The sequence below is a fragment of the Corvus moneduloides genome, chromosome 8, assembly GCF_009650955.1.
Source record: "Corvus moneduloides isolate bCorMon1 chromosome 8, bCorMon1.pri, whole genome shotgun sequence".
Lineage (NCBI taxonomy): Eukaryota > Metazoa > Chordata > Aves > Passeriformes > Corvidae > Corvus > Corvus moneduloides.
Genome location: NC_045483.1, coordinates 18,014,621 through 18,031,802, shown reverse-complemented (window position 1 = coordinate 18,031,802; position 17,182 = coordinate 18,014,621). Strand labels below are relative to the sequence as shown.

Here is a 17,182-nt window from a genome sequence, read left to right as displayed (position 1 = left end):
GGTTCCTACTTTAATTCATCTCTCTTTCTATTGACTACACAGGGACCATAGCAGAGCACTGCAGCTATAGGCATCTGAAGTGAGTTGGTATAAAACTGTGTCACTCTATTACTGCTGGATGTCTTGTCCAGGCCTTGCTTTGTTACAAAAGCAGAGAAACATCTCACTGTCTATCTGATTTGTCTTGCATGTATCTGCAGGGGTATTTTTCAATCGGAAACTCATACCCAAGAGAAACTTTTATATGAAGGGCTTTTTCCTTAGTATGAGCTACATATATACATCTTATTCCTGCAATTCAAGGCATTTCTGACTTACAGCAGTGTAGTGCAGAATAAGCCTCCCCATTTCTGATTTGAAGTCTCAAAAGAATTGTGACCAGTACAGTTATGATTTTGTCAGTAATTGGTATTTTTTTCCAAAACACCAGCTGCCAGAAGCATGTGAGAAGGAATAGCAGGTTTCATTTAAGAACAGGCCAAGTTTGTAGACATGACAACTGTTAGAAAGCTGGAAAACATAATCCAGTGTAACATTATGCTCAAAATGAAAAGAACCAAGATAATTCATCACTTGAAAAAGTATTACTTAAAAAAAAAAAGGACCTGTATGATTTTTTAAGGCGATTTACAGTATCTGAACCTAGAGTTCTGGCAACATTTCAGCATTTGTATTGAGACAGAAGAATATGCAGAAAATTATGTCACGGAAAATTACTCACCAGGATCAATTTTCTTTGAGGTTTCAAGAGCTTGGGCTTAGGGAAATTGTTGGCAATTGGAGCTACAAAAATAAATATTAAGGGATCATTTCATATTATTATCATTCACTGTCATTTTTAGCATATGTATTAGCAATTTATAAATTACATATTAATAGCAAATTAGGAGCAGATGCATGTACTTATACATGAGTTTAAACATATTTCAGGTATTTTACAAGGAACCATAATGCTTATGAATTAGAAAAATTCATAAGATTAAAGAATCTGATATGCAAAACATGCTGTTTGTGTGCAAACACTAGAGCAAGTATACCCCCGGAGAACTGATCATTTGTTACCTAAACCACAGTAAATCTTCAGGTCCTTTCCCTTCTCTCTCCCACTGGCTTAGCACTGGCAGTGTTGCTCAGAAAGTACACCCAAGAGTTTGTGAGACCGACCCTGGAGTTGCAAATCCTCTTGGAAAATGAAGTCCCCAAGAGGCTGGTCTTTATCTGCCCAGTTTGCTTGACTTCCCAAGTACACCAGCAATTTTAAAGAGTGCAATGTGTTGGCTTCCCTCAGAATACCCCCAACAAGTAATTTCAACTTGCCTGACTTTAATCTTCTCTTTGAGCAGGGTGAATATTGCTGCAGAGGTTCCTGTCTCTCCTCTGGTTAGTGTGAGCTGAGACCTCCTGCTTGGTCTCATTGAGTAGCATCTCAGAATGGCTAAAGCTGCAGGGAGGTGAAAGTCTGTCCCAGCAGCAGGCAGAGGCCATTTCTTCCCCCACAGATGGGAGCAAGAACAGGCAGAGGAAGAGACAGTGGCAAAGTGAAAGATTCCTGACGTCCCACACTCTGCTGTCCCTCCATGGTTGTGCTCAGGATTTGAAATACCTCTGTGTCTCTGTATTCATACCTTTTGCTGGGATGGCTGGTGGCTGCTCCAGTTTCTCTTTCTCTTTCTTTTTCTTTACCTTCTTAGGCTGTAGAGGAGACATGCTTGTCACACTGGTAACTGTCTCCCCGGAGCTGCAAAGCACAGGCCCAAAAGTGAGGGGAAAATGGAGGCAATGGAGGGAAAGACAGTTTGTCCGTGTGAGTTCATGCAAACACATCACCTTCTACTTGTGAGAGTTCATGCCCAACAACCTGGATTGTTATTAGGGTATATAATGAAAAACCTCTTACGGTGGTTGGAAATGCTCTGGCTTTTGCATTTGTTCAGACATACAGTATGGCTGAGAAACTCAGAGTCTCACTCATCCTGGCATAGAAAATGCAAACTGTCAGGTTTAAACAAGACCCATTTCATAGCACCTATTCCTTAGAAGCATGTATGACCCCACTGATGCACCCAGGGTGAACTTCTGCCTGCCTGCCCTCAAGGGCTAGAGACACAGACAGGTTATGTGACTTGCATAAGCTCCCATGGGAAGTGTATGGAAAAGCAAAAGCTTCAATGCAGATTCTGGGCTAAGACTGGCTGAGGGGCCAGGAGAGCATGTAGCATGTCTTCAGGCAGCTCACAAACCCGCTAGCAAAAGCTGGCTTCGTCAAGGGGGCCAGTGTGCTCAGGGAATATAACAGGAGAAACTGTGCCCCAATCTCTAACTCGGGCATTCTCCAGTATATTTGTGCTGAAAAGGTGCTATGAGGGAAGAGTACAAGTTATACTGTAAACAGACTCCTATCCAAGAGTTTCTGTGTTTGGACTATTGGAGTTTAACATCCTCCAAGGCTGGACTCTTTACCCTTATCATCTCCCAAAGCCTGAGATCAAAAATCCTGCTTTGAATATTCGGGGCTTGGATGCACAATCAGGTGGCAGCGATTGTCACCGCGGGTCAGCTGAGCTGTGCAGGGTAACTGACTGTGCAGGGGCTCCCTGCCTGCAACTAAAGGGGAATAAAATTGTACTGGCTTAAGTGGTGATGAAAGGAATCTTGACTTACAGCTGGGGTGGGAGGAGAGGGTAAACCATTTAGTTATGATGACTATGGTGATGGAGGTGACTTGGTAAGCAGCCATTTCTCAGCTGCATCTGCCCCTGGGCTCACCCTGGGGTAGACTAGGGCAGTATGGTTGTGGGGACCTTTCTCTTCTGTGCTGGGAGTTCCACCACACCATGGAATACAACCAGGGTCTCCACAGTCATAACACTGACAACACTTATCTCATTGAATTTTAAATCCTTTGACCCAATCTCTTGTTCATCTCCAGATTCTTTTGCATAATGAAACATTCTCTTTATATTAATAGAATAAAATATTCAGACTGGGCCAAAGATTTAACAAAAGTTAAGATGTGTCAGCTATTGCCCACACAAGAACAACAAAATTACAGACATTACCATTTTACACAGTTGTAAATCCAAATGACTGTCACTACCATTGGTAAAATCACTCTCTGGATTTACACTTGTGTAGATTACAAAAATACTTTGGTTTGCTGATTTTCCTGAGTTCTGTTTCATGTACTCAGTCAAAAACATAGATTGCTGCCAAACTTTCTAAAAAGCATTTAAAAAGTAAAATATGTTCATGAATTATGAATAAATCACATCAGTTATGTAAACAGAGGGTTGCACTGAAACAATTTCAAAGTCTGCCTGCTCTGCTACGAACCTATCCCACAACAACCATTTGTTTCTATACTAAAATCAAGACAAAATGGTTTAAAACCAGCAGAAAATAAAACTGCTCTACCTGGCTTCTTTGCACAAACAGCAAACTGCCAAGAAGAAAGACTACCAAAAAGGAGATGAGAATGATTTTTTTTAATGTTTTTGGGTTTAGTAATCCCAGGTCATTAAGGCAGATGTGTAGCTTAAAGATGCTGTTGTTCCGATATAAATTCTTTAAGCGCAATATATGAAAAGGCTTAGTGTCAATTCATTGCATTAGTTATTATTCCTGCTTTGCCACTGAAATAGTGAAGCTACAAAGAAATGTATTTGTGACTCGAAGGTTTCTTTTAAATGCCAGGGCCACACAGGGTTAACTGATTCTGGGAGATACAATAACTATACTTGCTGTCTTAGAACTGAGCTCCTCAAACCACACAAGGAGGCTCAGAGAAGACTCCTTGGCTCTGAAACACTGCCTCTTTGTGAGCTTGTCTTGTTCTATGTCTAAAAGGAAAGTTAGTTTTTTATCTCCAGTTCCTTCTTCAGCCTCCTGGCTTCTGTTTCAATGGTGTCACATTGTGCATTTCTTGAAGGATCTAATGAGTTTTTAGAGAGCAATAAAAAACCAGGGGTTTGGGGAAGTAACCTGTGGAAGGTGTGCAATAATCATGGAACCAGGGCAGCAATCTCCCTGGAGGTCATGCCTGTTGCAAGACCTGGGAAGCTACTAGAATTTTGGCTTTGCTACTCTTATTAGACCCTAGGATGTGGAACTTTGCCTGTTGTCACCTAAGTCAGCTATTTTCTCTTGTCAAAGGTCTGCATGGGGGTGACAAAAAATTCACTTGAGTGAACTGGGAGTTGGCTATTTTTCAGATAGGGGAGCTGTGTGAAAAGGTGCCAGGGATAGTTGGGTTCTTGGTTCTGGTTCTGTGTGGCAGAATTTGCTCCTGTGATGTGAGATTGGCACTGTGGAACCAAGGTGTCAAGATGGACAGCTTTCTGAGGCGAACACTTTATTTACCTCCAATTACTTATCTCCAGAAGAACAGTCACTGAAGGACTGGAGAGTTCAGGCCAACACAAATATAAAAGACAGAAAAAAATGTTCCTGTTTTCAAAGCTTTGCCTCCTAGGGGTTTCTGGATCTGAAAACTGACAAAATGATCCAATAACAAGGAAAATAATAAGAAGAAGGGTATTTAAAGAAAAGAAAACATCAGAAAATGGAATTAGGTGGTTTGGAAAACTAAAAATAACTGTACTATTTTATTTAGGTAGTTATTTTAAAAATGTGGTAAGGAAATGGGTTTTGGTCAACTCTTTTTTTTTCCCCTTAATTTGTTATTGGTCAAATAGCAAACCAAAACCTAAACATCTGCTTTGTTATACTCAGGAAATCTGGACTTAATTTTCTTTTCTACCATGGCCATTTTGTGAGACCTGGGACAATTCACGTAGCCCGCTGTGCTTTAGATCCCAATTAAAAGTAAAAACATAATTCTGACATCAAGACATAAATATTTTAAGATGCTTAGGTATTACTGCAGTGCGAATGCAGACATTTCTTAGACATCAGACTATTAATGTAATTTTGAAACTGGATTCTACTCTGTATTTGAAATATCACTAAGGGAACTGGAGTTGAGCTTCTCTAATCAAGGCTGAATTTTGCACAGTAGTAATTTTAAATGGCAAGAACCTCATGCAAATTAGTTAAACAGTTTGGCCTAATGAATATTTAGACAGTAGGTTTTGGGTCTATATGTGTTGAATTAAGTTCCAAGACAAGGAATTTGCAGGTGAAGAGCAACGAGTTCAAAGGAATTAATGGTTTGTGTTTTGAGGAGAGAGTGGAAAATAAATGGTACCAAGTGTGAAACATAACAATTATGATACTGTGTCCTGGGTTGCAGTGTATTCTATCACCATCCTCATGAGCTGTTGAAACCAGGTGGGGCAGTGTTTCCTTGCCTCCTCCCCCCAGACTATCTTTCTGTTAATTGCCCATCATTGTCCTGCCGCCTGACTCAGAGATAACTCCCTCCGGACTATCTTCTGTTAATGAGCCTAATCAACACTTGGCCTCATGACTCATTACCCCATTGTGAGATGCTCCACCCAGAGGGAGGAACCAAGCATCCCATCGTGGATATAATCTGGGACTCTGAACACTAGAGACAACCTTTCCACTGGATTTCCAGGGGACAGGAGCTACACAGCCACCATTGGACTTTCTGAGGAAGAGCAGACTCTTTTACTACAGGATCACTGCTTCAGAGGACTGCAGCCACCATTCTACCAGACTGCTACCACCACCCTGCCTAACAGGGTGTCAGGTTGTACCTTGACTCTGTCAGTTTGAACCAGTGTTTTCTTTTACTTTTTTTCTTTTTCTTTAATTTCCATTAAATTGTTATTCTGACTTGGTGCCTCCCACTGGTTTGTTTTCAAACTAGTACATACTGGTAACACTTTCATAGTTATTTCATTTTAAAGCCCCCAAGTCAATGCACTTTTAGCCATGCATTTGTGTGATCAAAGATTTCACACCGAAATACATGAAAACTGTGTTTTTATCCATATAGAGTCATGCACTTCTTTCATTTCTTGAGATTCTGTTTTATGGTGAAGAAATCACATGGGCTTGTTTTCTCCCCTCTATTCAGCCTCTTAAGTTAGTGCTTGCAGCAGTATCACTGCTACATCATCTGTTCCCAGAGAACCAGATTTTGTAGTATGAGTTTTTATCTGACTGCCATGCTCCATTTTTTCAGTTGGGTCTCATTTTTCTTCTCTTTTTGTGTTCTCTACCAATCTACTTAGATTTCCTCCCCCTCCCCATTCTTTTTTGTTTGTTTGTTTTTTGTAATTCCAACTTTGTCCCAGCAGCTAATAAAGAAGGGGAAAAGAGAAAACATCCAGGAAAAAATGAAAACTGCTGAGCTGTCTCTCTGAATTTTTGGGTGGTGCAATGGCTGGCCAAGGTCACAGAACAAAGATCTGTCCATGAGTAACATGAAAGTTTCGGTTTGTACTCGCCTCTCCTGAACCCTGTGTGGCTTTGTTTTGATTTCACTTCCATCTGAGTGCCAGTTAGATTGGATACTGTGATAATCCCATGAGAATGCACTAAAAATCACACTACTGGAGGATCTAGGGTGTGCTATACTTGGCATTGAATCCTGTAGTGTCTAAAGATACGATGAGAAACAGTATGTGATACCAAGACGTATTGGATTTAAACTGTAAGGCTAGAAACACATGGTTTCTGTCATTGAAAACTGGGAAACAGCTGTGCCTCTGTGTTTTTATGAGACATATCTCTTTCATCCTTTTTGTTTGTAAAATGTTTGTCATATATTTTTACTGCAGTTCCAGTCCAATATGCATATCAGGAAAATCATACAATGGAAATCAGTTGTATAGCCACACCATCAAAAACTTTTGGCAGCCAATGGTATTTAAAGGAATGCAGCAGCAGTAGAATTCTTCCCATCACTTGGAGTCTTCAGCTGCAAACAGACTGTGGGCCTTGAAAATTTGCTTTTGAACCCCCACTTCATTCCTGGGTGTGGGAATCATGGGGTAACATTGTGATTTGTTCTATGTGCATGGATGGTTTAAGACATTACCATCCTGTGAGGTGCTGGGAAACCCTAGAAACCTACAAGGGATGAAAGCAGGCTTCTTCAGAAAGCATCAAGGAGGGGCTTGTCACTGCAGCACCTGCAAGACCTTCAGCTAGCCCAGTTAGATCTCCCTTTTCCTGCACAGCAGGCACATTCATGAGTCAGGGACCTGGGACTCTTTATGTTCCCATAAGCATTTTGAAAACATTAATCCTATTCTTCAGCATACAGAGCAAAACAAATCCAGAACTGGTACCTTGGTTTATAGTAAAGAGATGTGTAATCTCCTACCTGTTCTGGGGGGATTTCACCAGGTAATGCTTCACTGTTAAAGAAAAGAAAAAAACAAAGAAAATGTGGCTTCACACCAACATAGTTTAGGAATTTCAAATGGGCACTGCAGAAAGACCTGTGTTGCTGAGACTGTGGAGTTGCCAGGTTGTTACACTGGGAGAGCTCCTGATCGTCACCATACATTATGTTGTGCTTTAAAATGCAGTCTGACTCTAAGACATAGCTAGTCTTGGGAGAGGGGAATGTATGAAACACCAAAAATCTGCTGTGGAAATGCCGGGCAACACGCATTCCAGTGGTCAGCCCAGCCAAAAGACAGCTTGCTAAGGAAAAGCACAGCAGGCCAGTAATTTTACTTTGAAGACTTTTATTTCCCTTGTGGTGCCTGTATTTATTTCCAGAAGCCTGAAATAAACCATTCACCCACAGGAGCCACTGCTGTTCCTAATGTAAGTCAGATTGTGACCATAGGCATAAAGGATCGCCTCCTGGGATCAGATCAGAGGTCCAATCCAGCCACTATCCTGTCTCTGACAGCTGTGTGTGTGAGCTGCGTAAATCCTTCTACTTCCTATTCCTTTGAGTCAGTAGTCCTGAGCAAGGGCAGCTGCCCCCACTGCAGCCTTTTAGGAGCCAGGGTTATTAAGATGCTCTTTTGTGGCTTTGTGGCTTCTATGCCTCTCTTAAAAGGACAGACTCTGTCTCTTCTGGTCAATCTACTGCCAATTTCCATCTCAGAAGGATGAGAGGGTGCATCCCTGGGTCATGATGTCAAGTTGAATGCAACCTAGACATGCCACTCCCTTCTTCTCTGTTCTTTAAAGGACCACAAAAACCAGACAACAGGGCACTCACATGACTATGCCCCTCTCTACGGGAAAGTTTTCATATTTGAACTTAGCTAAATTCTCCCATTCCAAGGGAGCTATACAGCTAGCTCCCTGTTTTGGTCCTAAGGAAAGGGGAGCTGAGAGCACCAAGAGCTGGGACTAACACAGAGGCCATGTTTAAGCTAGTGAAGGCAGTGCTTCCATCTACCTGCCAGGCCTTTTTTAAATGTACAGGAGAACAGTAGGCCTGACCCTCTGGGAGTAAGGGGATGCTCATGTACAGTGCTGACATGCTTTTGAGCATGCAAATATTCAGATATTTGGGTAGCGAAGAAAGGTTTTAGCAGCTCAGAAGAACCTACTTTTTCTCCTTTGTATATCCTTATTCTATACTGTATATTATTTCAATATTTAGCTGGTGTTGGTTCAATGTAAATAGACCTTTCCTCCGAGTTGCTTATATGGTCACAGCAGTAAATTGACAAAACCAAGCAAATTCTAACCCAACGTCTGCCCAAGAAAAACTGGGATACATCAGTCTAGTGCTTGTGGCTTCAGGGTGACTCACCATGACCAACATACTTAAGTGTGGGTACTCCCTTGGCACAGAACCTTTGTCATCACTTTACAGGGTAGGAAGAATAACATCAATCTTGCTCCTTCCTCTTGGCAAGCAGAGTTGTTGGGTTCAGTCAGAATCAGAGTTACTCTACTAAGTGCACTACTAGGAAGATGGAGCCACAGCCTGAAATGTGTTTGTGGTCAGGCAAGGGCTTCTCTATACATCTATTTTTGGCTTACATGTCTTCTCACGTGTGTATCTGAGTCACTCATTCCTTCGTGGGATCTGTGTAGGCTGCAGAGGCAGCAAAGTCATGATTCTCTCCTGTCATTAACAAGGCAAGGCACTGACCAAACTCCTCCTGAAAGCTTCTCTTCAGAGGTGGTCCTTACACTCTCCTCTGACATGGTGGCTGCTAAGTGTGCTGGTATCTCATCCTTGCAGCTTGTGTGAGGTCTCCAAATAAATGAAATGAAAGTAGAGCCTGCACTGGTTACTCCACAGATCTGAAGTAGCACATCTGTTTATAAAAACACTGCTTTGATGCAGATGTAGCCTCTTTGAGAAACCCTATTTGAGGCAGAGAAGAATGAAACAGTAACCCTTGATCTTGAAATATTATTATGAAAAGACAGATTTGAATGTTGAAATGATGCTTCAGTTTCAAAAAATACAGTAAGTGAGAGAGTGCTAATAAAACCCTTCAAATTCCCAAGAATATTGACAGCTACTCAGGAAAGGAGAATAAAACAGAACAGAGTAAGATTGCTTTGAAACCACCCTACATGTTTGGAGAAACGTGACTCATGCAAGATTTTAGCTTCTGGTCAGAATGCAACTTAGTGATACAGCATGTGGTCTCCTCTGAAAGAAGTTCCAACGACCAACTTATGTTTGTGCAAAGGCGAAAGATTTTTGAAAAGTCTGAAGCAAATTTGAAGTGAAATGTCTATTAAAAGGGAGGAAAATTCCTTTGTTCATGTTTGGCTGATAGAATTTTTTTTCCTACCAATTTTATTTAAAATTACAATAAAGGCAAGGCAATATTTATTTTTCCTGCTTCCTCTGCATTCTCTTAATTCTCTTCTCCCCTCCCCATGCCCCCCTTTTTGGCAAGGTCTTTGCAGTCATCAGGAATGGCATTTCACTCACCTGTGGATCTCCTCCTGTTCAGAAGTGACTGACAGAGAATGACAAGTGTAAAAAGGAGGACACTGATGATTCCTATGGAACACACAAACACTGCATACACGTACAGATCTGAAAACCAAGCACAGATGATAGTCAGTGTTGCAGCTGATGCTCCATGGTGATAGGCCAGAAAAAAGTTATGTCTGCAAGATCCAAACAGGCTCTGGCCCAAAAGATTTTGGGTAACTGCTCAGAAGTAGTTTAACCCTCTTGAAGCTTTCCTGTAATATCCTGCTCGGTTTAAAATTTGGTTGAAGTCTCCATAAATGCAAATAGGTGTAGCTACACTTATGAGTTGTGGCTTTCAGGAGCTAACAAAGGACTGGTTTGGGTTTTGGGGTTTTTTTGAGCAACATCTCAAAACCCAAAAGGACTTCAGTTGGGTTATTTCCCAGTTCAAACAGCTGTACTTTTTTCTTCTGTAACAAAAGGGAAAAACAAACACACAAACAATGAAGCAAGAAAAGTGACAGTGGGGAGAGTGTTGAGTGGCTGGGGAAGAAGGAAGAAAGGCTGCAATTGCTTCTTTTGCTGGCAGCACTGGCTTTTAACTTTTGTATTTTTTTTTTCTTTTTCAATCTACAGCCTTAGGTTCCCTTTATGGCTTTCATTCAGGTGTTGTAACACATTCCCAGTGCTTATCTTCCCATTGGCCATAACAGATATACAAGAAACTGAAGCTGGACGCTTCCATTCTCTTTTGTCCAGCACCCCTTGTACTTTGTGGGATGGTTTCTCAGGCAAGGCCTGGGTTTGCACAGGAAATAGCAAAATTGGTCCTGATTTGGGGCACTTTAGGTGTCCTGTAGCATTGGAATAAACTGACATCGAGTATAGAACCAGAAGCAGTTAGATGTATCTTTACCTTCAAAAAACTTCCAGGCTTCATGGTTTTTCTTGAAAGTGGGATGATCAGAAGCTTTTGCTGAAATCACTGAAAAAAACCAAAGAAGATACAACAAAAACTGAAAAATGTGTGGCATAAAAAGTTAGAACCTCTTAAAGTAAATGTATTCTGCCTTAGACTTCAGTGCCCCAAGATCTTTCTTCATCTAACTGCCTTTTGATGAAACACTTCAGCTGCACAGAACTGTCCCCTCTGTTTCAGGAGGAGGATGGGTGACTGTCAATATCATAACAGCTGTACAGGCTAGCACCAGCATCCAAATGCTCTGACTGCTGAAACATTGTTCCAAACCCTTTCTGCTCTCCTCAGCCAGCTTGTTTATGCATGCTGATATTTTTTATGACATCAGATTAGATGATGTCACTTATGCCAATTCCATGATTTTTCTTCCTCTAGCAATCATTGCAATGAAATGTGAGCCTGGTAATGTCCTCCAGATTGCCAGTGAGGTCTGAACCTCCAAGAGAGCTTCATGTGGCAAATCATTAGAGAACAAGTATCTTACTGGAAAGGAATTCATTACAGAGAGCCCTGCAGGGATGTGAAGAGTGGGGCTAGATCAATGGATATACAACTTTCAGGACTAATGAAATCTTCTATTCAGTTGTGATGGGAAGCTCATCCTGGATGTTTTAACAAATTACTCATTTGTTACATGAAAGCATCACATGTGTAGATTTCTGGCAAGTATTTCAGAATAACTTCCCTGGAAAAAAGGGCTTTTGTTCATTTTGGGGAAAAAAATAATCTTGCATTCCTGTATCTTGCAACATTTTTACCATTAGAAAATGCCACATGCAACTAATACTGAAGAACTCAGACTCTCTTCTGTGGCAAATTCTGATACATAAACTTCCCAACAAGACAGATTGTTGTGATCATCTACTTTTTTGTTGTCCATGCCAGTATGACTATAGTTGGACTGCCTAATTTTCTGTATTTGTCTTCCTACAAGTAGTCTCTTCGCTTGGACTGTAAACCATTTGGAACATGTATTACTCTAAGAGACATGCAGTCTCTTGAGGGATTACATGATTGTAAATGATGTTTCTGGGGTGCTGCATATTGTTCTGAGATATGGATTAGAGTTTTCTGATAGGAAGGGAGTAGAAGAATTTTTTTTTTTTTTGGTCTATGATAAATTGGTGTTTTGGTGTATTCTCTACTGTAAATAAGACTGCTAACTTGGTTTTAGGCTGACATTGACCACACAAGCCCAGGAAAGGAGCAGATGCCTTTAATGAGAAGATGGGGGAAGGGAAAAAGGTTGACTTTATCTTAGACAGAAGACACTGCAGGCTGGATTAGGAGACACTTCTTGGCAACACTGGCACATGGATTTCTCTTGGTTTTACTAACAAGGTTTAACAGTAGCCTTCTTGTAGATGCTATCTGATGTCTTGTATTCACGATGAAAGGGGCAAACTACAACAGTTTAAATTTCAGGTGGACCTGAAAACACTACAAAGTTGCTGTAGTTGACATGAGTGCAGGAACAGAAGACTGTAAGGACTCCATCTGCACAACAAGGCTTCTTTTCCAAAGAAATGTACTTTGCCTCTAAAGTAGAAGCCAGATATGTAGCTAAAATTAGACTGTCATCATTACACAGTAAGGAACTGTAGCGTGTAACTCAATTGTTTTTCTGTAAGTCCACTATGTGTATTTGTGCAAATTTATGTGTTGCAACAAAATGTATTTGCAACTTCTTAACGGCCTATGCAAATTTACACGTGCAAACTTGCTAGCAAATAACAAAATCTAAATATAAATTAATAGCAGTAGATACTACAGATCCAGGTTGCTTCAAGAGCAAGTTGCATTTTGAAGAAAGAGAATTGTCCTTTTCTTTTCTCTCTGGAAATTTGTGTCTTGCACAGTAACCTCCTCTTCCTGTGTGAATAAATAATAAAAAAAAAAATAGACCGTGCTATTTCTGCTCTGCTTGATGTGCAAAATTTTAAGAAATTTGCCTGGTGCTTTAGCATAAAGATACTATTTTGAATTGGGCATAACTGCAGACACATTACTGGAACAAAATGTTAGGCAACACAGCAACTGTGATGTGGTGGAACACTGCTACCTTATTTGATAAAGCACAAGCAGTACAACTTAAGTATCCAAATGCTTCAGGCAATTTGTATTGCTCCTTTTGTTGCATCCTGGGTCTAACTGTAATATAAGTAAATCCCTTTGCAATAAAAAGTGTAACTGATCATAATATAAAATACAAAATGTGTTTGGAATAAAATTTCCTTGAAAAGCCCAAGTGTTACTGTTGGGAAAACTGGAAGCTTTTATCACTGCTCAGAAGAGTTACCTTCCCTCTCAAGTGCAGCAAGTTCTGTACACTCAGGGTGCATTAGCCAAATGCTAGCAAAGGTGGTCCTTTTTTTCCAGTCAAGAGGCTTTAAGTGGTAAAACAGTTGCTATGACATTTAAAGATATGCAATATTTCAGCTATCTTCTGGTATCTTTAATCTGGATTTAGAGTTAGAATAAATATGCTTTTGGGGGGGCCAGGGTGGTTGTGGTGTTTGCCTCAGATCCCCATAGGGTGTCTACAACTCTCTATAGGTTGGCCAGCCTTCCTCCCTTGTCTCAGGTCTCCTGCTCTGCTTTGGTTCATTTCAAGTGAAGTAATAGAGCTGAGCAGACTGTGAAAATTATGAAGTCACAAGTCTCAAATCCCTATTCTGATTATATATTCATGACTCATACTAGAAATCAGGGGAAAAATATTATTTAAGGACTAGACTGAAAAATGATGGATTTCCTTCTTTTCAACAACTGCATTGATCTGAAGCCCCATACTTTGGCTATGAAAACCAATGAGCAGTTTCAGTGTTACAATCAGCAATAGTCTGAGAAGCTACGAAAGCTGTGGAGTGTCTCTTTGGGAGGAGGGGTACAACAGGTGGTGTGACAATATTTTATATTGCTTTTTCTTCTGCTGCCACTTACTTGGAACATGCCATTCCCTTTCCAAGAACTTCTGACAAATCCAGATGTTTCACTACAGGCATTTAGGAACAATGAGAAAACACTCTATACTGCTTTCTGGCATTATCTTTAGGGCTGTCCCTGTGGGAAATCAAATTTTCTGTTTATAAAGACACAAGTAGGGGGCTAGTTTGCCAGCTAGCACTGATGGCACAACTGCTGAGCAAAACCACCTCTCCAAAGGAGTCTGCTCTCAAAATCCAACTTCACCCATCTCTGAAAGTGTGAGTATGGTGGCATAAGGTTTGAGCTAATCCATCCTAAAGAGATGGCTTGTTTTCAACTTGGTTCACATCTGCCACTTGTTGCTGGCCATTTTATCCAAAGTTCAATACCAGCAGGATGGCCATTGCTTTTCTAGCTCTGCTTTCTGGCTGCAAGTGGTGTAAACAATAGTACTGAAGTGGTACTAAAAGTGCTACTTACCAGCTGCTGCTAGACTAGAACTAAGAGTAACAGAAACACCAAGAGAAGGGCAAAACACATAAGCTGAGTACTAGGTTTTCTTCTCCTATCCACAGATTACACTTAAAAATAATCTAAGTTCAAATGTCGTACGGATGAACTTCCAAGAAAAAAAAAGGGATCACAGGACAAGAAGAAATTATAGACTTGAAATCAATAGTCTCTCACCTCTTATTTCAGTAGCTGCTGTACCATTTGACCATGCTGTCCACTTATTTCTGTGTTTGCCAATTTCTTGGACTTTGCATATATAATGTCCTTGATCTGTTTGCTGGAGGCTTAAAATAAGGAATTTGTACATAGTTCCATGTTTCTCTTTGAGAAGATGAAGTCTTTGCTTTTGAAAATTATGAGTATAATTTCCATAATACTGGACAGACCCAAACTTTGTCATTTTGATCATCAGATGCTCCTGGGTAGGTGATGCAGCGAAGACCCACCGCACAGCCAGCAAATTGTCTGTCTTTCTCTTTTGAGAAATGTGGCAATAAAGGGTAGCATTATCCCCCTCGGAGTATTGCACTGTTGGTCCAGGAGAGACTGTCACGTTTAAAGCCTCACAAACATCTGCAAAGGAAAGAAAAGATGGTGAGAATCCTCCATATAGGCACAACAGCACCATGATCTGTCCCAGCATGCAAGCCCACAGCAGGTAAACTGACGGTATCTGTTTAGTGTGCAGCAATTTAATGACCTTGTAGACCCTGACAGCATCTGTCTGTGAATGTTAAAGATGGCATGAGGCCCTCCTTCAGTGAGCCTGCCCTAGCATTTTTTCTGTCACTAATCAATAACACAGAGCTGACATGGAGACCTTGTTACTGTCAGAGGACCAACTTTATATAATCTTTTATCAGTCTGAACAAACGTATTGGAAAGCTGTTCCGTGACCAGCCCTTCCGATGGCTTGCATCCTTCTTAGGACTCCCAGGCTAAATGGTTTCAATAGCCAGTTTATGCTCATTTGTTCCTGTGCCAGCTTTAAGCTTAAAATAGCGTTTTCTTCTCTAGAGCTTACTTCCTGACTCCATATACAAAGCAATTATCTGGCCTCAGCCTTTGCTTTGTTGAGCTAAAGAAGACAAGCTCTGTTAGTCTCCTCTAGTAAAGTAGTGTCTTCCCTATTCACCCTAACAGCCCTTCTCTGCACTGGTTACAGTTTAAATTTTGGGTTTGATTGTAATTATTTTAATTTTCTTTTTATTTAATTGACTGCAGTTATAGGCAGTATCTGGAAAGAAGTTCTTCAGTGTCCTGTGGAATACTCACAGTACTTCTCAGATTTGACTGGGATATACCTTGCCTGGTACATCCCAGAATTAACTTGTTTTTTCCATGATACTTTCATATGTGATTATATGGCAGGTTATATATAGCATACTTGGGTGTTTTCTCTTGTCACTTGCAGTTCAGCTCTCAGTGTATCAAAGAAATTCTTACTAATCCCCAAGTATGTGACTTTGCTGTACTAATTTCTGCTCCACTTCTGTTACCCCATCCTCAGTTTTACCTATGTGCCATCCTTGTCTTATGCTAATTTGATAAGGTCACAATTTCAATGTTCATGCTTCTGTCTACCTCTTTTAGACATCATTTGCGCAAACCTTATTTCATACTGTTCCCTAGATTATCACTGGAAGACCACTGAATTCTCTATATCCTACAGTTCTCCATGTCCTCTGTTTTAAGTAATGTTCTCCTTGTCATAATCCAGTGGTCATCTCAAACCTGGGTTAAATCCAGCAGACTAGATTTTCTGGCTACAAATTCAAGTTAATCTGACATTATTTCCATGAAAAAATATGACATGAGATCGTATTGGGACAAATGATTATTCCATTGTTCCATTAATTCTGATTCTTGTCTTTAATGTTCTTCATCCTAAACCTCACTTAGACCAGTTGTTTGCCTCTCTGCTTTACTTCTAACAGTAGCCACTATAGGTGAAGCTTGAAAAAAGTGTCCATAGCTGTTCATTAGAGGAAGATTTCCCTTTCCTAACCTAACTGATTTATACTGGACTGATTTTCTGAGGCATGCGAATCAACACTCATTTTATTTCCTTCCTAACGCACATTAAGAATGTCCTGATTAGTCACATCAGAGAGTGATCTATTTTTGACCAACGGTGTATTGTGGCAATGTGTTCCCTAAATGACTTGTGATGTGTAATCTACCCATCTGAGGGCATCCACTAGAGAAAGAACCATGTTCCAGCAGTGAGCAAGCACTCCCTGCAATGCACTCTGCAAAGCATGAAATGTCCTCTAAACTGTGAACTTCCTGTTATGTGAATACTGTACTGTACTCAAATACTAATGAGAATTGCAACTCTGGGAGAATTATTTTTTCATTTTTGGACACTTTTCTAGCACATCAGCAAGGAACATTTTAACAAAGGGGATGAGAGTTTTGGCAGAGACTATTGTCTGACATCAGCTCCTGAAACACAAACATGTATTTATCTTCAAAATAAGCAAGTAAAGTATTTCCATTCTATTTCTGAAGGAGTACTGGAGACAGAGACACTGGTTTTATGGTCCCAGTGAAGCTGTGAAATGAAGCAGTGAGTTATATCACCTTATTTACAGTAAATCCACTAAATTAAAGAAGTTGAATTGCAACTGTTTGCGAAGAATTCTGAAAATTAATAGTATGATAATTATTTTGTGCCACTTCAGTCGAAATCTCCAATGAATGGCAGGTTTATTCCAAGTAGACATTTTTTTTTTTGTTATGAAGGAGAAAATATTTTGTATAAAGAACAGTTTGGCTTTTTAAAAAAAATTTTCTTGAAGAAACTACAGCTAAGCATGGATGAGGTTATTGATAAAATTATTTGTGCATTATGTTTGTGTCTGCAATTCATGCAAATGCCAAAGAAAGAGGTTATTTTGCATTGTAGAAAGCATATAACAGGATGTCAAAATTTTAAATTAAGACTGAATCCCACCAAAAGCTTT

The 17,182-nt window shown here is 40.3% G+C and overlaps 1 protein-coding gene across 2 annotated transcripts in view; it reads right to left on the bottom strand.

Annotated features, from left to right (window-relative positions):
• The window catches only part of VSTM4 (V-set and transmembrane domain containing 4), a 32,948-nt gene that overhangs the window by 12,794 nt on the left and 2,972 nt on the right, over positions 1 to 17,182 (bottom strand). For both annotated transcript variants that reach the window (XR_004241493.1, XM_032115872.1), the window contains exons 2-7: positions 14,388 to 14,786; positions 10,710 to 10,778; positions 9,806 to 9,913; positions 7,259 to 7,292; positions 1,626 to 1,738; positions 722 to 783 (exon numbers count right to left, since the gene is read on the bottom strand). Coding sequence is in view for 1 of the 2 variants with exons in the window: in XM_032115872.1 (XP_031971763.1) it covers positions 722 to 783; positions 1,626 to 1,738; positions 7,259 to 7,292; positions 9,806 to 9,913; positions 10,710 to 10,778; positions 14,388 to 14,786 (785 nt within the window). In the remaining variant the exon portion in view is untranslated. The remainder of the gene's footprint in view (positions 1 to 721; positions 784 to 1,625; positions 1,739 to 7,258; positions 7,293 to 9,805; positions 9,914 to 10,709; positions 10,779 to 14,387; positions 14,787 to 17,182) is intronic.